The 22,266-nt window shown below is 39.0% G+C and overlaps 1 protein-coding gene across 5 annotated transcripts; it reads left to right on the top strand.

Annotated features, from left to right (window-relative positions):
- The first annotated feature begins 1,973 nt into the window (after positions 1 to 1,973).
- On the top strand, positions 1,974 to 20,132 carry smoc1 (SPARC related modular calcium binding 1). 5 transcript variants are annotated; one of them, XM_017302590.1, is made up of 11 exons: positions 1,974 to 2,182; positions 3,031 to 3,078; positions 3,885 to 3,917; positions 5,500 to 5,589; positions 6,016 to 6,096; positions 10,967 to 11,159; positions 13,470 to 13,552; positions 16,906 to 17,011; positions 17,104 to 17,223; positions 17,315 to 17,348; positions 19,858 to 19,911. In XM_017302590.1, the coding sequence occupies exons 1-10, from the start codon at positions 2,146 to 2,148 to the stop codon at positions 17,319 to 17,321; spliced, it is 798 nt and encodes a 265-aa protein (XP_017158079.1). In that variant the 5' UTR covers positions 1,974 to 2,145; the 3' UTR covers positions 17,322 to 17,348; positions 19,858 to 19,911. The 5 variants fall into 5 exon arrangements, with proteins under 5 accessions (XP_017158079.1, XP_008397108.1, XP_008397111.1 ...); XM_008398886.2 differs by having other exon boundaries at positions 2,032 to 2,182; positions 17,104 to 17,348; positions 19,858 to 20,132; XM_008398889.2 differs by having other exon boundaries at positions 2,051 to 2,182; positions 5,533 to 5,589; positions 17,104 to 17,348; positions 19,858 to 20,132.
- Positions 20,133 to 22,266: the final 2,134 nt, after the last annotated feature.

The raw sequence follows: 22,266 nt of genomic DNA, 5'->3' as shown, positions 1-22,266 counted from the left end.
TTTTTTACTTTATTTAGAAAAAATGCAGACTAATTTGTTTTGGTTGCCTGTRGTTACTGTTTGTCAGGTCAATGTTAGGGGTGGGCATGTATTGTATCATTTATCGTGAAATTTATTTTATCGTGGTATAAATCTCAACTTATGGATGTCTCGATACATTCCAGTTATTGAAGGTAAATAAAAAAAAACTGAGATTATGATTGGAAGTATTAGTTCCACGAGAGTTTCAGTAAATATCAATAAAAGAAAARTATGATTAGGTGCAGCTGCTGTGTGCAGTTTAGTGATAGAAATCTCACTTTATTTTAAGTAAGTGGTGTCCTAAAGAAGCCCGTTTCAAATAGAAATTATTTTCAAGAACATTATTTGTGTTTATGGCACAATGAATGCTGAACCATGCAGTCAGTCAAAGTTACCTAAAAAATAAAAGCTTTAAAAAAAACAATCTTCGTCGTTTTCAGAATATTACCACAAAATATTGCSATAAAACTGTTAGTTTGCATTGCCCACGCATGGTTAATATGTTCTAAAAGTTTGTTTTAGATACTTATAAACTTCTTCCAAATGTTGTGTGAGGTTCGAACAAAATAATTTAAAGGAAAAACTACAAAAAACACATAAGATCAGAAGTTTGACACATCAAATTAAAATAAAAAGTATCAATATAAGTATCGGTATTGGCAATACRAGCCCTCTTTTTATTTAGTATCAGATCGATATAAAAAAAATACAGAATCGCACCCTTGTATTAATCACACTGTTTTTGTAATTAAGAATTTATTCTAGCTCAAGCTTGCCAAGCAATCGAACCTAGCCGCTCAGTTTGACCAAASTCCAGCAAATGAAATATGTGACAAAACTCCTTTGCCTAATTATCGCCTCTGACAAACAACGTCCTGGAAAACTATTCGTATTTTCTCTATGTTTCATTTGGATTACACAAAGTGGAGTCAAATGAAAGTGATACAAATAAAAACAAAAAGTCTTTACTCATAAAATTCTGAGACATCTGGCATTCATCAGCCCCGTCTAACTTGATACTCCTAAAAAAAATCCAGGGCAACTAATTGACTTCATAAGTACCCAATTAAATAAAAAAAATAATAAAAAAACGAGTCCTTCTGTGCATAATATGATCTCAGGATGCATGCAAGCTTTTTTTTGTAAACGTGTCCGACGTGTGCTAAAGAACAAAATTCATCTTGAAGACCAAGAAACGCAGCAGATCGGTCAGGCATCAGGTTGTGGAGAAGTTTAAAACAGAGCTACGAAACGATATCCAGAGTTTTTAACATTTTATTCAGCACATTGGCAACATCATGCTGTGAAATAAACAATTTCTTATTTCAACAAGAACGAGGAAGCCGGAAACACAAGGAAATGCTTTAAGAAATCCCGTTTGGCAAATGTTTACCATCTTACGTTGTCAATGGCCCTGAAGATACAGCCGGAACTACAACGGAGCGGTTTACGACCCAGTCAAAGTCTAGATCTACATCCACCTGATAACTCGTTTTAAGACTTGGATCTTAACATTTATTTCCATTCCCATTCGAGAATGGAAGTCTTTACGTTTGGAAAAAACTGGCAGAGACGTTCGCAAAAATACTTCCAGCTGCGGTCGCTGACGATGGAGGTTCTTCTGAGCACTGACTCAAGAGAGCTGAATACAAAAACACAAAGACACTGTGAAAAGTGATTTTTTTTACCAGGTACTGTGTCTAAATCCTACAAGCCTTTGTTGACATAAATGGTTTCTTTTTTTTTTGTAAAAGTGGTTGAAATCATTGGGGGAAAAATGTCTGAAAACCCAAATTTCTCTGCTCTTCAACCGGACACATGATCTCGATGTCCATCTTGAATAACTCTAAAACTCAGTCATCGTCACCAGCCTCCTTTCTGCCCGGCATGAGGTCCGATATCTTCATGGTTTCTTGCAAAGGTATGTATGATGGTGGGAGCAGAATCTGGGCGTAGCAAACCTGATCCTGCTCAACCGCTGCATCCGAAACACGACGCCCTCGTTTTTTTTGTTTAGTTTTTGTTTTTYCCTTCTCGATATAACTAGACCTGCTGGACTCGAACTTGACTCGATCACCCGAGTAAATCATCTCACATACGTTTGCAGGAAACTTCAGTGAAAATATGGGAACTGATGCTGGAAGGAGTGGATTCTCAGTTAGTAAGTTTTTCTTCCAGTTGCTTTCACTCAAAATTCTGCCCTTTGACCTTCTGTTGTGATTGGTTGGATCATTTGATGCATTTTCTCCGAGAGCATCCATGCATGAAACTGACTCCCTGCATGCGCCGGACCAATRCAGTGAAATTAAAATACATTTTTAACATTTTTGCCAGTAATTTTCCAGAAAATTGGTCTCTGTTGGTGTGAGGCTGATGAAACGGGTGMAAWGTCTCCAATAGGATACAATCAAGTACTAACATAGGGTTTCCTCTGCAGCAAGATGTTGAACACTAGCTGCGTTTCCATTGACCATGTCATCGCGCAATCTGGCATTTCGAAAGTAATTTTGCTTAGTGGCAAAAATATAACAAAAAAACCTTGTTTTAGTGCTAAAGTGGCTGTAMCAAAATTGGTTTATTTCGCAAAACTGCAATGGAAACACTTTTTTCGCATCGCACCAGTCACTCGATCGACAACCGGATGWTGCCGAAGAAGAAGACGACAGGAAGTAGTTGGAGGATGACTTATCGAGTCGAACAAACGTATTCACATGTGACTTTAATTACGATTCTTACTGAATGGAAACACAGCAGTTGCTGAAGTTGCGTTTTCTTCCRACGTCAGCAGAATATCGACAGTTTGTAATGGAAGCGCAGCTGGTGTCGTGTTTCTTYGTCCTGCGTCGACCGACAAGCTTAGAGACAATCAGAAGAATAACGAAATCCAATTGAAATATTTTAAAGTGAAGGTCCTCAGAAGAACTGTCTGTTTCCACCGTTGGAAGCGTTGCTCACTCTCTGTTGTGTCTCCAACCCCCCTCCCCCACCCCCTCCCTCCAAATGTCGCAGGGTCAGTAACCGACCGACCGCCTGGGCCCCCGAACGCGGGTAGAAAAGGTGAGCTGAGATCTGTTGCATGTCCTCTGTTTGTTTCTCTGCGTGTTGGGATAAAGCAGCTCAAAAGGTCTTTTGACCCAGTTTTGCTCTGCCTAACATGCACAAAGTCCATATTTGCACAAGTAAAAGGTGCCGCAACGGGAAGCCGTGAATATTCACAGTTAGGATTGGTGAAAGCATGCAAAAAAAAATTAATAAATAAATGACATTTTGTACAGAAGAACAAAAGTTTTTACAGTTGATGGCTATTCTGAAGAATTAAAATCAACTGTTAGTAATTATTCATGAATGCATTTGAGCAGATTTTTTTGCTTTTCTTTTTAGAGTACAATGTAAATGAATGAAAAAAAAATCACAAAGAAATATATTTTAACTTGTCTAATTTGTGTTTTGAAGTTCCACTTGAAAGTCCTGTTGATCTAGTGTTTCTTTTGTATATTATTAGAAAGTAAACTTCTATTAACAGAAAATAAATTGAGACCTATTTTTGCCAATTTAACTTCTTTCTAAACAGGAAGACACTGTTCAAGGCTGCTATTAAGAGTTATACATTAAAATATGTATTTTAATTGTTTAAAATATTATTTAATCAGTAAAAACCCATTTCTTTTAGTATGTGAAAACCTTSACAGTTCATAACTTCTCAAAAACTGGAGGGAAGAACCAACAAATAGAAGATTTTGAGTATTTTCTTTAGTAGTTTGTAAATTATTTGAATGTGTTGACACTTGATCTCACTTTGAAGGTTTCCGCTGTGATGTTGAAACGTTTTCTGTTGTATGCTTTTGACATAATTATTTCCCAAGGAATGTTCCAGATGCTGCGAAACCGCAAACAGGGTGAGTAAACTAGGCAGATTAATTCACAGTTAAATATGATTCAGCCTGGACCAGGACTCTGCCAGCATGTCTAAATATTGATTTTAGCTCGCAGCATTATGTCAAATTACATTGCTATGCTTCTCTAAGATCAATGGTAAAGCGCCAATGAGGAAATTTGCATGAAATTATCAAGGGTATGAATGTTGTATTTWATAAGGGGGCTGTGAGGACACAATTAAACTCTTCGTTTCTCATTGTTAAATGGTGACACGACAAAAACGCTTCTAGAATTTAYGGCRCAATCTTTTATAGATTCAAAATGAAATAAAACAAGCCTCTAAAAATGGTTGAATGAAGCATCTTTAGTGAACGTGAGCGAAACAACATTTCCTAACGTAATCCTGTCTGGATATTTGATCACTTTTCTTGATTTATTTTCTGATGTGCATAGCAGAGAGCAAGGCATGGGGAAAGGGTGTGTGAGCAGCGTGTACACGAGCCCGATTGACAGCCCTACAAAAAAAATATAATATAATTTTTTTAAGTTGCTGACTGTAGCTTTAAGGTGCTGGAATAACTCAAACCTCAGGCCTGCAGAAAAGTACCAATCAGTTTTAATCCAGTGAGCGTGAAACCCCGCAACAACTTGCAGCTGTAAAGTTGTTCAGATGGAATCATTCAACCCCTGAAAATTTCTGATCCCTGAATTATAGTTTTAGAAATAAGAAATACTCACGGCTCTGTGGTGAATATTTCTGTGGTGACCACAGTTTAGAGCCGTGGTCACCACGTTCTCCTGGAGATCTGATTCTCCAGGAGAACGTGTAAATATTTATTTCAAATTTGAAAAATGTATTTTTTTTTCAATTTTTTATCATTATTTTTGCKACGAAGAAAAGTTTGCTAATGTCGACGTTTGATGTGGACGGCTGTCTTTGTATCACACAGTCATGGATGCGATAACCCCATAATATTTAGCCACGACTAAATATTATGACTATACTTGGTGCTTAAGTGTAWCATTTATACTACATAAGCTATGTTATTACTATTTATAACACATACATTTTCATAACTCTCRCAAATATCAAAAGAGCTGATCTGCAGTAAAAGAGAAGCTTTAACTTGGACACCAAAAAGGTCTTTGGCGCAATAACCTGATGTTTAGCTCATCACCAGTTACTCTAAATAACCTCATGTGCACAAAGACCACATTACTTCTGAAACTGAGCGCAGCCTCAGTGCCTGCTCAGCTCTAGTGTTTCGAGTCAACCAACCATCAACTGATTCCCTCGCTGTGACGATGGAAGTCGTTTGAATTACCTGCAGCTGAACGTGGATATTGAGTGGAGGTTTGAGGCCGCCCGCTGAACGCGCAGCCCGATCATGTTGTGAGTGATTTATAGACGCGGGCTTCCACAGGCACCCACGGGTGGGTGGTTGTCTTGTGATTTGTCTGTCATTCCTTCTCTCAGTCTGTCTGTTTTTCTTTCTTTCTCTCTCTCTCCGTCTGTCTCTCTCTCTCTTGGCCGGGCCATGTGCAAATCCCAACCATTCAACAGTTCTGGAGAGTAGATTGTATTAATCTCAATAATGGTAGTCTCCTTCCGTTTCTTTCTCACTCTCAACCCAGACGACGGCTCCAAGCCCACCCCCACCATGGAGACCCACATCCCCCCTGAGGGCGAAGGTAAGCTTTCCCTTACAGCTCTTCCGCCGTTACAGTACGGTCGAGACGGTCGCCTCGACGACTAAATGCGCATACCACAGACCCGTGATGGCTCTCCAGGGTCAATCGCGGCTCGCATAATTGCTCCTTTGTGAGCTCAGGCTCATCGTATTCCAGCAAATTGCAGCAGCCGTACTTTGTCAACAAGTTCATTTCCAAACCTAAGATCTATTCTCTTCAAAAACATAATAAAAGAAAAACGCCAATGGAAATATCCAGATGTCAAAAATTGCATTTCATATTTGATGTCTTTTGACTTTTAATGCTGTTTTAAGTTTGGTTTTGTGAGCAAAAGCCAGACTGCTGAATAAGTTAGACATTATWTTAAAGTAAATACCTCTATTTGTGAATGCTATTGACCTCTCCTCTGTCATGCTGCCACCGCAGAGATAACTGCTCCGACACTATGGATAAAACATCTGGGCTACATGGAGAATAAGCAGAACGGCTCCACTTCCAGAAGGCAAGGTGAGACTAGAAAACACCCTCTGACAACGTCAGCACGCTCCCTTCTGTTCAGATTAGATTATTTTTATAGTATTTATCGRCAATTATTGACTTAAAACAAGCTCCTACATCTTGSTGAAAAGTTACTTGTGAGTTTGTTTTCTTATTTCAAGTGCGCCAAGATATTTGCACTAGAAACCAAAACAAAACACTTGAGTGTTTTTGCATTGTTCCTACCGTGTGTGATGTGTTAAGAGTGATCTGGTTCGTTCCGATCTGAAATTGTGCATGTTGGACTGTCGATGTTCGCCAAAGACAAACTACAGCACAGCCTGTTGAATGTGATGTGTAGCCAATCATAAAGCGAGGTGGCGGAAAAACGAAGGGGGAATCTAAAATATACAGAAGACAAAACACCTGCCTTAGCACCGCAGAGAGTCMAGTGGACGTTGGAAACATYTTCGTTTTGCCTTTTCTCTGTTAAACGTAGTCCACAAACTTTCGCCATTGCTTCTTCCCAGTCTGCCATGTTCGTTTCCTGTGACCTCACATTTGTTCTCGAGAGATTTTGCGAGATTTCCTATCTGAAATCTGCATGTTGGTGGCGAGTGAAATCGGTTTGTGTGTGTTGTGTTGCTCCTGCCGTGCGACCAAATCTGACGGGTTTTGAAAATCGGCCGACAATTTTAAAATCTTGCCGTGTGAACCAGGTATTACTTTCTCACAACTTAACGGTTACTTTCCAGTAATGTCTATGAAACTTCATTCATACTTACCAGATACTCTCTGGGACCTCTTATGGAGCTTCCCAGGTACTTTCCAAAATGTGTTAGTTTTTCTATGGAAGTAATTTCTAATTGTGAAAAATTWATCTCTAGATTTTCTTAAGACTCTTTTTGAGTCCAAGAAAGTTCCGGAAAGTACCAGGTAAGTTCTGGGGAAAAAACTTTTACGAGAAACACCTGAAAAGTTTAAGAAAGTTCTGGAGAGTTTTGGAAAGTACCAGTTAAGTTCACCAAAAGTAACATTGACTTTGTGGAAAACTAAGGGCTGAATTAGTGATTGCTACTGACAGTTTCCTTTAGTCTGTTTCAAAATAGGCAAATCAAAGCAGACAAACAACAACTAATAGTTAAAATGTTACAAATTTTAAGTAACATAATATGTGGAAAACAGAGTTGTTATATTTCAGTTGAATATCGCAGTTGACCTTTATATTCCTCACTCCTCTCTTTCTTTTCCAACATCAGCTTAATGACCTGTTTAGCATCTCAGCCACAAAGTGAAGTCAGATGTGATCAACARGGACAGATTTTGAGATTGACTCTGATTTCAATATACATTCACTCTATCTCTGATCCACATGGTCCATTGTCAATCTGCTTGTTTACTTCCCTTCAYGCAACGGATATTTTGAATTCATGATGCTGCTTTACATCTACACACATCACCTCACCCGTCTTATTTSCTTCCTGAACTCAGTTTTCATATTTCATCTCGCATTTCATGCTTCATTGCAAACAGCAGAAGACCCCAGTGATTGCGCCYTGTGTTTCTGTAAGTACTTTTGACTGATGGCAACGCAGCAAAGGAAGCTGCGGTCTGGCGCTCGGTGAAGACCTAGAGTTTCTCAGAGATATTTGCAGTGGCAGCTCTTTGAAAGCTCKGTGGAAACTCCGGCTTCCTGTTTCCAGTTAGCATCTGAAGACCTCAAAAGGACAAACGGACAAAGCCAGCTCGAGGGGGAGCTGTCATCACGTCTGAGACGCGAGCGAAGTGTGCGTCCGCATCTGTAACTCCACACTGCGCTTTGTTTCTGTTTCTTGAGTTGAAGAAGTGTGCAAAGAAGCAGCAGACGCCAAGTACGTTCGGCCACCAGGGGGGAAACATGCCAAGCGCATGGACAATTAGTGAATTTCGAAAAGTAGCGGATGGTTTAGTGATTCAGAAATTGTGCTTTGTTGAACTCAACCCATTAGCTTCTTATCGAGGTGGATATTCTTGAAATTCTTTTTTTTAAATCATAAGCGCTTCTGTTTATGGAATGGAAAGTAATTACTCTCAGATTATTARATGTTAGGATGTTTTTATGAATTACCAGTAGCAGACACAGGAAGGAGAGAACATATTAGCAACAGTAAAGCTCCATGTTCAATCCTTGGTAAGTTAAGTTAGCTTAACTTACCTAAAGTAGCATCTGTAAAGATGCTGTAGTCAATATTTCTTTGATAAAGAGGTGACGCAAAAAATCTGAAATCTCGCTGAGTTTTCTTTATTTAATTTCTTTATTTGTAATTAAATTGATAAATTAATTAAATTATTACGTTTTTAAAAATATATATATAAAGAAAACATCTGCAATTTATTTTTTTTCTCCAATTTTTGCGCTGCCATATGTTATGGTATATTGGGACATTTGCTTTTTTTTCCCAGTCCCCGAACAACCTAAAAATTGTAAAATAACCACAACTTACAGTTTGCATACTTTTTTAAATCTGTTTTTCAATTGTTTAAGTTCTTAGCCAACTCTTCAGACCTTCAGATGTATTTTTAGGTATCTCCAAGCAGAAAAGGATTCGTAAACTTGAAGTCACTTGAGCTGCACTATGTTTCTGTTTACCTTTAGCTAAATAAGCGCTTTAGCTACCAGCTCGCTAGTCGCTGTGTGTGACTTGTGTTTTCATGGGAAGCTTCTTCCTGCCAGTGTTTGAGGCCAGAGCGGCTTAAAAGGGTAGACAGTCATCTGTAACGATGCTTTGCTTTCTTTGCACGGTGGAAGAATCCTCCCCGTTTCAAAGTCTTCACAGCTTTTCCCCTTTTCCTGGAAAAGCCTGAGTCTTAACCAACCAGTCAAGAGCGGCGACGTCCGTGTCTGTGGATAAYCCCTCCACTGTGACGGACGGCGGAGCGGAGTAAATGTTTGCGAAGAGTGTTTGCTTAGGCAAACCGACGCAAAGTCCGTTTTTTCCCCTCMAACAGATGCGTCGCTGCCAGAATCTGATGACGCGTTCAAAGTCTGGAAAGCGCTCCGTCATTTAGGGAACCGCGCTCGCTAGCCGTGGACTTTCCCCGTCTGAGACTCGTCTTTTTCGTCTTTTGATCCAAYCGTTTTTGTCTCGGGGCGGTGCCGGGGCGTTCACATCTGTTTGAGTTTTCGGCACAAAAAGCGAAGACTGAGAGACGGGGTCGGGGGGAAATAATGAACGACGTGTTGAAAAGCTGCGAAAGGAGCTGAAATTTTCCGTGACCGAACCCTTCATCGTCTCGACGCATGCACCTACAAGCCTTCCTCCGCACGGTTTTCCCCGACTGTATTTCAGCCGCTGCTGGAGGCTTCCTAGAAACAATATTGCAACGATTAGCCCACAGCTGAAAGCCATTGGAGCGGAGAGGAGAAAGTGACTGGATGGAGGGAGGAGAGCAGGTTTAAAGAGACGGGATGGAGGGAAGTGGAGGACAGAATACAAAAAAGGAAAAAGGAAGGAAGACACGATTTGTAAATAGTCTCACCTGAATGACGACCAGAGTGGGATGAATAAAACGAGCTCATTAAATGTACTTTAGATGGTCATTTTCTGCCTATTATCAACCAAAACTATGGAGCAAATTGCCCCAGTCTGTGTAAGTTTTCCTTTTTAGGATATTTACTTCCAGAGGGTTTGTATTCTCTCTTCCAGTCCCTGCTGACAAAAGAAAAACTAGAAATTGACAAAACAAGGARAAAAATGATTGGAAATAAAGAATTTCATGACAGGCAGGGAGGATGGATATTTCCAATCCGCACAAACCCGAAGGATTTCCAGCATGAACCGTTTTTCATTTGTAAAATATGTACAGAATCTTTTAATTTTTTTTTGGCTCCAGCATAAAACTCTGTATAATAAAGTGTTTTAATTCATTACTTTGAGAATGGGGGTGTTTGACATGAGAGGCTCAACAGAACACATTCAGTTCTGTGTTGGTATCTCGCTTGGCAGCTGGGATTAGAACCGCCGCTGGACGTGACTCAAGCCTTTCCATTGCAACACTGTCTGTACAACGTCTCAGATAATAAAAGGTGGTGAAAAAGCCTAGTATTCCTTGTCGGTAATTTCAGAAAGTGAAATATAACATATTTAATTTTGATGATTGTGGCTTGTAGATAATGAAACCCCAAAATTCAGTGTTTCCAGAAAGCAGAATATAGYTAAAATGGTGTGTTAGTGCTAAAAGAGAAAACAGTATTTCTCTATAAATTGCCTTAGTWTGAAAAGTGAAAAGTCAGTTTATAGGTTGTCAGATATTTTTTGGGAAAAAAACAAACATTTCTTAGACGTCGAAAGTTTTTGGCTTTTGTGAATTCTCTGAAAAGTCGTAAACTTTTTACCTTGAAACTTAGAAATGTTCATGTCTTTTCTAGAAAATTTATTAATTACTCAAAAAAATTCAGATTTTTTTTCTAGCARTTTTTTTACTTTTCAAACTCAGACAATGTCTGTTTTGGCAGACATTTTCTTTTTTAATCAYCAATGGCTCTAATTTGCCATCGTAGATCTATTCTAATTTCAAAAGACACTCAATTTTCATTWTTTTTAAACCATGAACATACTAGATCCACTGGCAGATTATTTTACTCTTAACATGTGAAAAATATTTTGTTAWAAGTGAAATAATCTAATCTGCCAGTGGAACTAGTACTTTTTTAAAACCAATATTAAGGAATTGGTGACTTAATATAACAAGCTCCTATATTTAGCTGAAAAATTACGTACAAGTTAGTTTTGACTCATTTCAAGCATGCTAAGATATTTTCACTAGAAACTAGACCAGAAATCTTTGGTAAGATTTCATGTTTTTGCATTTTATTGACCAACCTTGTTTCTCTGTTTTTCTGCTGTAACTCGTTTTCCAGAAAAGGTTCCGTCTTGTGACCAGGAGAGACAGAACGCCCTGAACGAGGCTCAGCAGAGTTCTCGGGAGTCCATTATCATTCCGGACTGTGGGTCCGGAGGTCTTTACAAACCAGTCCAGTGCCATCAGCACACTGGTTACTGCTGGTGTGTTTTAGTGGACACAGGACGGCCCATCCCCGGAACCTCAACCTTGTAAGATCTTTCAGCAAAAAGACACCGAAGAGAACAACTGGTTTGGTCTTTATTAGTTTACTGATGATAACTGTATAATTCACTGGTAAGAATCACCTGCCTGGTGTTGTGAAAGTTAAATTATGCTGTCAGCTTCAAAGCTTAAGCTAGGTAAAACAACTTTTAAGCTAAATTACTCCAACTAAACCAAAACAATTAGATTAACTGCTGAGTGAAACATGATTCACAGGAAATGATTCCCCTAAAGCCTCAGATACAAACCATCAGCAAAACACTTTTTAGATTTCACAACTAGAAAAAGAATGATAAATGTGTTGGATGGATACACTATGAGGTGGAAGCTAAGGGTTCAAAGCGCATGCGTGTTCTGTGACATGCTGAAATCACAGCGCCATCTAGTGGTCTGGAACGACGACTACAGCTGAGTCAAGGTGTCCTGGCGGTGCCGTCTAAACGTGAAACTTCTTCCCCATTCAACATTGGAAAATACAGCCAGGACAGCGGTCTTGTTTAAACATAGCCTGATAACACTATACCATGCAGATGCTCTGCCTGCACTGATGAATATTTACTCATATTGGAATGAAAATTACTCAAAGTGTCTCAAAATAATTGCAGGCGCCCCTCATTTCTGATCGACTCCCTTTTAGGTACTTAAAATTGACAATTTGTTTTTAATCCCAGRAACTTTACTTTAGCGTTGCTATTATTTTGAGAGTTTTTTCACTATGAAGCCCAAAACACTTTCACCCACTGTCAGTTTTGACTGATTTTCACTCAGTGTCTCAGTGTGGGAGCAAAGCTTCAGTTCAAAGCTGTGAATTTTGGGAATAGGACGCAAGAAAACTATCAAAATACCCTAGTTCCCGGAAGARATTCCTGTAGTCATGGAAACATCAAGCATTGAACTTTCATCCCGAGGCAGTACTACAAAAAGTCTGAAGTAATTGACCCGTCCAGGCAGGTAGCATAAATGACACTAATTCACCCTTCATCCCAACACGCATGCACTGTTCAAAATGGCGGTAAGCATTGCCTTCTTCTCCGTTTCGACCCACATGTCGCATCTTTCAACGCGCCGACCTGTGTGAGCTGTTTTCAAAGAATCTCTTTATCAAATCTTGCTGTTTGTCATGAAAGAAAAAAATAAAAATAAACACTCCAACTTTTAGACCCAGGCCTCTCTTAAATGTTTACTTAGCAAAGTGAATAATTTCAAGCAATGATGTCAGTATTGGTTAGCTAGCTGTAAACACTCAGCCTGTGAAAGGGCCTGTGTTTTCAGTTCAGCCTCTGGTGTTTACTTTGCTTTTAGCCGTTGGCAGCGACCTATATTTATATTTTGTGTTGGTCTTTGTTAGAGGGATCTCCAAAACCAGAAATATGACGAATAATGATGCTTTAAACTAATGTTTGCATAAGCAGTGTCTTGTTCAGTTTGTGTTGAGAACAAGGATATCGGACCTCAAACGAGAAAACGAGACAAATAGATGTTTGGACAACCGTAGACGCGTGTGAGCGCACGGACACAGAGGACGGCTTGTGTTTTACAGGATAAAATAAAATGTCAAATTATACAAAAAGTAAATATTTTCCGTTTTAATACACAACGTGTCAAAGTTGTGAATCCATCTGATGCCTTTTTAGTGTCAAATGAATCTCGTGTGTCATAACTYGGACCAACGGGGCTGAATTCTTACTTTCATTTCAAGAAAACAGGAAAGAAAACTCTCCTGAGGGGATTGTTTCTGTATCTAAAGGTGCAATGCTCCCACTTCTCTTTTACTTCCTCGGTTTCTTTTCTCCGGACAGCAGTGTCCAGGGTTTGGTCGCGGGCTGTGCAGACAGTAGAAAACAGACATGACAACTCGCTGTTGATTTGAGAAAGTAAAAATGAGGCACACATGCTCCACTTCTCGTTGCATTCAAAGAAGCACTGAAAGAACAGCCAGGAAAAAACGAGTCATACCAGACTGAAAGCCAAATAGTTTGTTATGCTTCTTTAAAAAAAAAAAAAAAAAGGCTCGAGTATATTATTAAAAAAAAAAAGATTTAATAAGAGGCAAGGTTAATCTTTGTCAGTTAATCCATGAGGGCATTTTAAAACATTTATTTATGTGTGCAGAACAAAGTGCAGCAAAATGAATGAGTGAGAATTATATCACGCTCGTTTAGTTTTTTTTTTTCCTTTTTGATCTGTGAGTTATGTTAAATCACTCTTATTTAATGTGTCTGTGTGAATCTATCCCCTGGATGCTTCCTTTTCTTTTTCAGTCTCTGATRAAACCCGTCTTTGTCTCTCTGTAAAAGGTTCAAGACGCCGGAGTGTGACGAAGACGCGCGGTCTTACGTGGCGGATCCRGAGGACCCGTTCCACGTCAGGCCCCTGCAAGGTTCCCTTCCTCTTTCACGCCACGTTGATTCGCTTTGGAGAAATTTCACTTCCTGACWTTTTYGACCAGATATGGAGACAAAATAATTAAGTGAAAAATTGTATTGGCACGCAAACGTATTCAAATATTTTGAACATTTTAAAGRGGCAGTATTATGTAAAAATCAACTTCATTTCAGCTTTACGTTCTGTTAAAATGTTAATCCCTCATCAAAAACGTAGCTGGAGTTTTGCTTTGATTATTTCATGCATGTTTGAGAAATCTTTGAATCTCCCGTGGCAACCATTCAGCTGTGCAGAACGCCTGGGGGGACTTTGCTCCGCCTTCAAGGACGAAGCTCCTCCTTGGACCTGCAGTTTCAAAGCTTCAGTCTCACAAAGCAGCAACTCCCCCACTCAGATCCTTCAGACTAGCCAGGCGAAATTGGCAAACAGCTGGTGGAACTTAGCATCAGCTGAGCTTGTTGTACCAGCTACTTCCCAATGAAACGATGGTAAAAACGTTGCTCAACGGTTTATAGAGGAGCCATGTTGTGAAGAAAAAACAGGAGCTTCTTAAAGAAACAGAGGACCAATTTCAAAGCTTTAAATTACACAGTCAAATTTCTTTTAAGTCATATTTTATGTATACAGAATTTTATTAACAACTTAAGGTAACATAGTTACTTGTGCTATAAAATGGCACTATTTGCCTGGAAAACACACAATGCCGCCCCGTTAAAAACATTAGCGATTCTTTTGGGCTTTCCCGAAACCATTTTATCCACCTTGGCCAGTTTCTGCGTGCTTTGCCACTACTCTCAGYGGTTTATGTGCTGTGTTTTTCCTCTAAAACAGTGAAATCTGATCAAAGCAGCATTAATCTCGTTAACCAATTTCAAAGTGGTTCACTCAAAAACAATTGTGCTGGTCTCGACTTCCAACAGCAGGAGACGGGAGGAGTAACTAGGGTCAGATTAGGATTTTGACCGACTTATTGAAAAGCATTATAAATGCTCTAAACGTAAATTAAAATATGTTTTTAGTTTAGGAGAAGTTTGTGATAATTCACAAACCTTTAATGATTAAAACCTGCAAAAAATAACCCTGCAGCTGCTGTGGTTGTCACTCTGGTGTTCAGTTGTGACCGAGGTCTTCAAAGAACAACAGGATTTATCCTGACATTAAATTACACACAGAAGGAGGTACAATGGGTAGCAGAGTAAAAGCGGACTGAATACATGTGCACACCACACTTTTTAGATCCTTTCGGGTAACCAAACCAATTCAAGAACCACGGATCGTTTTCCTTCCACTTCACAGTGATTTTCTACTTTGCGTTAATCTGTCATAAAAATAAAATTAGAAAAAGTTGAAGTGGCATGAATACTTTTGCAACATATTGATAAGTGAATTCTATGAAAAATAATAATAAAAAATGGATTTCTGGAGAGAAAAAGTCTGTAAAAAATAGGAACTTGTAACTTGCCGTCATCATCGCTGAGCTAACTCTGTTTCGCCATCGCGTAAAGCTTCTTTGGATCTCGTATTTAAATCCCCATCTGGTGGGTCTACAGAGCGGAGCAGGCTCCTGACTGTGCAGCAGATGTGTGGCAGGTTTTATGGGAGGTGGGGGTGTTGAGTTGGTAGGGGCTGCAGGGCGAAGGGGGGCGGCTGGGGGTGTTGGGGACATTTTTATGTACTGCAGAAGGATGTTATGAAGCATCACAACAAACCCAAACACACTGCTCTGCATCACCGCTCAAACCTTTATCTGATTTTAATCACCTCACAGCCACAAGCTACAATGTGTTTTATGAGTTTAGGTTTCATTTTACTGTTGAATTATGAAAATTGCACCTTCTATAAAGTCACAGTAGGGTGATATTATGCTGTGGCAGGGAAGGAAAAGTTGGTAAAAGTTCACAKGAGAAGTCATTAAAAACCATGGTAGCTATGGATGTAAACAGCTACATGAACTACATTCATCCATCAGACATCAGCGTCTTACTCAACCGTTGGAGCCGCTATACTCGAGAACATATGCGGCGTTGTGTAGTCGGCGACTTTACGTAACAGATACGGGTTCAACATGTTTGAATGACAGACAACTTTATTATGAACGGTGGGGTCCTGTGAGAGRTGGAGCCAGCTGCACACTGTTCAAAAGAGAAAAAAAAAACACAAAAAGAAAATACAAAATGACTGTMGTCTTCGTGGTTTTCACCAGTAGTAACGTCTGGCTATTGATCACCAGACTCGTGCGATGTCGATATTCATATATTTTGATTCGGCTGATAAACCACCTCATCCCAACGCAGCAACTTAACAACCACGAGTTTAATCTTTTCCATAATTGTCATGCTTCCAGAAAGGAAATTTATCTTCGCWATTTCAAGTTGCGCAGTTTTGTGATTAATGGGAAACGCAGCTACTGATGTATTTTTACATTCTTACAACACATGGCCACAGGACCTCATCTCCTGCGACTAAGGGTTTCCATTTGTCAACTTTAGTCAGTTAGTCACACATTAAGCCTCATTAAAAAAAACTCAAAAGGAGAATAGTTAAATCTACATTGAAGCAAGAAACGCTTGATTAAATCAAAAAACGATGACACGGTGAGACCTGACGTGAGAGCACCACTCAAGTGTTTTAGATACTTCCGCCAGGACTTTACCGCCCATACGCCACCCTGTGTGGCAAAGTCCTTGACATTTTGTTGCTAGTTTGTGCAACAACCTAATTTTACACTTGGATGAAGGCACAGCAAGGTACAGTGCCTCCTCAAGCTTGTTCTCTCGCGCGAAATGCTAATTGGAATCACCTGGCGGATGAACATCCTGAGCCAGAGAGAGAAACAGACAAGAGCAATCGTGGATGGTAAAAAAGATGTAGCCTTAAAAAATAAARATAAAAAGCTTCGTACCAAGACAGATAAGAAAGAACAACACGACTAAAAATAGAGYATTATTTTTACAGTGACGCTGCGACGCTACAAAAGACAATTAGGAGGAAAAATTTTGCCCCGGTTAGGCATGCCCTTAAAAAGCATACATCTGGGTAATTAAAAGGAACTACCYGAGGTGTTTGGAATTATGTCATAAAAGTTAACGGGTCTGCGCCGCTTGACAAAAAGCTCCCACTTCCCTCCATGTGACTCGGCTCTGTTCTCTTACGAAAACAACCGGACCGTCACCTGCATTTAGCACGTGAACCTTTATTTACCTTGAGCTAACAGACGGTCTCTGTTTGGGTATCCGTCCTCCTGGTGTCGAGGTGCTTCAGCCTCACTGTGCCATAATGACCCAAATTAGCGGCGGAAGGTAATTTTAGCGTATATCTTTTTTTTTTTTTGTCTTTGATTTGTATCAGGCTGCCCGGAGGGRAAGAAGGGGGAATTCATTACAAGCTTGTTAGACGCTCTCACAACCGACATGGTGCAAGCCATAAACTCACCGGCCCCCTCTAGTGGCGGGAGGTAAGACTGAATAAAGAGCAACATAAAGATGCTAATCCTTTGCCTCGGTGTGTGTGTAGCCCTTTCACATATCTGCCTCTAATCCCCGTTAGGTTTGTTGAACCTGATCCCAGTCACACTCTGGAGGAAAGAGTGGTGCATTGGTACTTTGCCCAGCTGGATAACAATGGCAGCAATGACATCAACAAGAAGGAACTCAAACCTTTCAAGAGGTACCTGAAGAAGAAAGCTAAACCTAAGAAATGTGCCCGCAAGTTCACCGACTACTGTGATCTGAATAAGGACAAGGCTATTTCGCTGCAGGAGCTGAAAGGCTGCCTCGGTGTCAGCAAAGACGGTAAGGGAAGAAGAAGTTTCTTCCGAGAATTGGTATATATATATATATATATATATTTTTTTTTTTTTTATAAAACACATTGTTGGACTTCAGTATCTTATTTATATTTTACTGGTATAGATCTGTAAAGTGTGAAATAGAACTGTAGTTCTATTTTTATGGAGCTAAATTGGAGCCATAAGGTTCCAATTTTGTTCAAAAGAAAAAAAATTGAAACTAAAAATTTTGTTTGAAATCAGCTTAAAATCTTTTTCAATTTAAAATTTCTTTTTGGTTTCAAACTTTTTTTCAGTTTCAAAATAATTTTTCAGTTTCAAATCTTTTTTTTTTTCAGTTTCAAATATTTTTAACTTCATGGCCCTAAATTAGCTCAAAATATATTCGGAGGCATAAYCTAAAGAAAAAAGAAACTATAAAAACAAAAAAAACATTTAGTGAAATTAGTGTTTGCTCACTTTTTACTTGAACCTTTTACCCAATAGGGGTTTAGTTTGCMTTCTCTTTTATTGCAACTGTCCCGTCACAATAAGCAATAAATCAACGTATCAATTAATCACATGATGAATTAAAATGAGCTCTATAATTTCCATTTGCATGATTTATTGTTTTTCTCTTTTTGCCAAAAAGTGGACAACAAAAGTCTTAAGTCTGGTGCTTTGGCCTCAACTAGGCCCTCTTTTTTTTCTTGAAGGACAATTTTATATCAAGTTTATAACTAATTTTATTTGTTATTCCAGCTGTTTTGTTTATTTACTTGGAGTATTTAAAATGTATTCCAGTTCCAGTTTTATATGTTTATTAGAATTGAAAGTTTATTGATCTGCGATAATGTGTTCTTGCATAATGATGCCATTATCGTTATATTACTAGAAAGTAGTTTCAGAACAGCAACATTATGTTTTATAGCAACAACAAACTATCTTATGTCTTCAAAGTCGGAGGAAGTTTGTAACATTCAGTTCAATATATAAAGATTGAGTTGTGTCCCAAACGAGCATTAACTACATGAATGCCCTGCCATAAGAGGTTTTYGTATTTATTTTTCATTTCTATCCAACTACTAACACGCTACTTAAATGAGGAATTTACTCATATTTTTAGCCACTGACAGATGTCAACAGATGTCAGCAATTTAACAATTAAAGCCGACGAGAGTTTTTGACTGTTTTAAACTGAAATGACTGAATTATAATGTTGAAAAAAATAACAACCACCACAGAAAAATGCCCTGTTCTGGTTGTGAAAACACAACCAGAATGTTCTTTGATTGTAAAAAGATTCTGCWTTATAACTCAAACTCAGTCTTAATCTGTCATCACCATGGCAACGCTTCCAGTTAAAGTTTCAGCAATATATATCATAAATCCCACATTTATCTTTGTGATGGTAGGACAAATCAAAGGCTTTTCTTTCCAATCAATTAGCTGGAATGAGGATAACGTAATAGTTTTTATTGAGACTTATGTGTTTTATTTAAATAACATGCCCTTTTTGTCTTTCCCATTCTAAAATAAATATCTGGGGAAACAAGATGACCCTCTGATGAAGCTGAAAAAAATTATTTAAAAAATCCTAATCCAAAGTTTGAATAATAACAAAAAATATTCCAGGTAGTTTTTATTTCACAGGCATTGATAGGCTGACTGGTTCTACACTAACAMATTAAAGAACAAATGTCATAAATTTGATATCCAACTTCAGGCACCACTAAAAATGCAAGTTATRATCTAAACTTTTAATATAAAAATTTAGGGGTGCACCGATTTATCGGTGCCGATTTCTTTAATTTTGGGAGATTGGTGATCGGCYGATTTTTACACATGAAGCTGATCTTATCCACCTTTTCACCTTATCTAGCTTGGCAAAAGTCTAAGAATCAACCACAGTCCTCTTTTGCTCTCCAGTGACAAAGGTTTGACTGACAGACCGGTAGTGATCCCAGTGTTGCCAACTCAACAACTTTCTTGCTGCATTGAACAACATTTCAGACAAAAAAAATGGTATTGGCCAAATTGGAATTGGCAGGKTAAGCTTTTTAAAAGATCGGTAATCGGCCRGAAAACTGCAATCGGTGCACCCCTATAAACATCTATTTGTACGAAATACGACATTCTGAGCTGTAAATGGTCATTTTAGTGGTATATTTCTCCAGTCCAGTTGCTAAAGTTACTGAACATCCTTAAGTCATYAGTTAAACTAAAAAAAAAGTTTGGAATGTTTCAAAATTATATAATGCAGCTATGTGTGCAGCGCTGCTGAATTTGTTAGCAATAATTCCTTAAGATTTAATGTGGTCCCACTAAATAMACACCCTCAAATTAAAGGGATGGTTTTATAGGATGACGCTATTGCAATGACAGTTATTTTAAGACTAGCGCGTTTTTGTCAGGAGTGCAGTAACTACTGAGAGTCCTGTGTATTGTTTCAGACTGTCGGGGATTTAACCAGATAAATCAATGAGACAGGTGCCCATCGAGTTTGATTCCTTTCGTTTTCCTCTTCTTTGCAGGAAGCTCGTTGACAAGCGGCAGTCAAGGAACAAGGCAAGGGACAAAACTGTTCAGTAAGCACTGCTCTCACCAACACTGCTTAAAGCTTTAAACACATTTAWACCATGTATTAAAACTGTCACTTAGCCACTGTTCATCTTTAGCTGCAAGATTATCCATCATGGAAGGACAGGGAACCCTTATTTCATAGATACATTGGTGTTTCTTTAAGTAATCAAAAGTATTCTTTGTTCTTCCAGTTCTTYGTTACAAATTAAAACTGTTTGCTACTGAATTTTGATTACTTGCGTAAAGTGCAGAAGGTTACATGCTACTTTGCCTTTAAACAGTTTGGGAAAGCACAGATGATGACGCCGTAGTTTTGTAATCTTCCGGTGGACGCCCTTCTGTTTGTGGTTCAGTTTCYCCATATTTGTGTATTTTTTTCTTTGCGGGACGAGATTCCAAATTATTTGCAAAAAATTTGCCAATTCGCAGATTTTTTTTCCRTCGAGCAGATCTAAAAATAAAAATGTAAAAAATACAGCTGGGGAAGATGAAATACTTTGGCACAATGCTGCTTGACTCACTATTGGCTGGTGTTTGCAAAGCAGCCGTTCCAGAAGCACCATTCCCCTAAGAGCAGAAATAAGGAATATTGTTAGCTTCTGCCGTATTACTAAGACGGTTTCCACTGTGATTATTAATGCACATTAAGATATCTTTGAACTATTAAAATGGGCAGTATTACATGTTTTTAGAGGAAGTCTAATGTATTAATGCCACTGTTCACGGGCTTGTGGGAGCCCACAAAGACCAGGGATGAACTGTAAAGGCAAATACGGATATGTTTGAAGGAAAAACCTCTTACACTCACAAGGTTAATGTTTTGGTCAGAGCTAGAAAGATGCGYGTGAGCAAGGCATCTCACAGTCCTGACTCAGTTACAAGAGTTTTGTCAGGAGGAAATCTCCAGCAATATGTTGCCATAAATTTGTGGAGAAACWCCTAATGTTAGAAAAATGACCAAAATGACCCAAGTTAACTTGTTTGATAAGTATCTCCAGAAAASTGCAAAACAAATGAACCGTCGAATGTTTACTTTTTAGTCTGGCATTTAGCAAATACAGTAGAAYGACTTTCGGTCATTGTAACAAAGTATTGTGTTTTTTTTAGATTCTGTGTAAATGTGTATATATTTCTAGCTTCAAGTGTAAATTTTATACTCAAAGAGATTGTGATGTATTTTAGATACTTTTYATCATCACTTTTCTTGTCATGGCAGTGAACGCCACAATATATTTTGACAAAACAGAAACACAAGTCAAGTTCTTTAACAATTAGGTTAATTATTTGTTCAATTATTGACTCATTATCCCGTTATTAGCTGCTCTAACNGACTTTCGGTCATTGTAACAAAGTATTGTGTTTTTTTTAGATTCTGTGTAAATGTGTATATATTTCTAGCTTCAAGTGTAAATTTTATACTCAAAGAGATTGTGATGTATTTTAGATACTTTTYATCATCACTTTTCTTGTCATGGCAGTGAACGCCACAATATATTTTGACAAAACAGAAACACAAGTCAAGTTCTTTAACAATTAGGTTAATTATTTGTTCAATTATTGACTCATTATCCCGTTATTAGCTGCTCTAACATCTCTGTAAACTTTCTGTTTCCATGTTATACTGTTGCTGATTTGACCTTGAGATGGTAGAAGTATTGAGAAAAGAGCAAACCCTGAAACTAAGAATCACCAAAGTCTTTTTTCTTGTTCCCCCCGCCACCACCACCACCACCACCACCACCTTTCCTTTTCCAAGTCATCTTCCTTAATCTCTCAATTATTCACTCCGCTTGGATTCCCTGGAATTCACATGCTGATTATTATTCCCTCCGGTGCTGCAGAGCCTGGCTACCGGGTCCGCTCAGCGCCACACAACACTGAAGTCATGTGTTTACCCTGGGCTTGGCGCGGACGGCGGCGGCGGCGAACAGCGGTTCTAAACAGGCATAACGTCAGGGTKGCTCACGAGTCGCCAGAATAAACAGCCCCAGGAGTGGAGCGGAGGAGGAGGAGGCTTGTTTTTACTACAGTCACTGAATCTATCACCTGCATGTTTAGGAGCGGGAGGTGAGCAGCCTGACGTCTTTATGTGGCTCTTATGGTACCACTCAGGCACACGGAGCCGGTGAAGGCTGTGGAGAGAGTGAGTTATGAAATAAGCAAAGGAGACGCGGAAAGCTCGCGTGGAAGAACCGGGAACATATGGCGTCCGCTCGAGGTTGACTAAGATAGACAACCTTTGTGTTCAGGTATGCTTTGCTGCTCCTCAATGGCCTGGATCGCTTTAAGTCAAGCTGCTTTTACCAGGCCGTAAATCGTGTCGTGTCGTGTCCTGTCCTGTCGCAGCTCCTGAGAGTCAC

Source organism: Poecilia reticulata, linkage group LG22 (assembly GCF_000633615.1).
Source record: "Poecilia reticulata strain Guanapo linkage group LG22, Guppy_female_1.0+MT, whole genome shotgun sequence".
NCBI classification, from domain to species: domain Eukaryota; kingdom Metazoa; phylum Chordata; class Actinopteri; order Cyprinodontiformes; family Poeciliidae; genus Poecilia; species Poecilia reticulata.
Note: the sequence above shows the minus strand (reverse complement) of the source record. Positions and strands in the feature narration are given on the sequence as shown.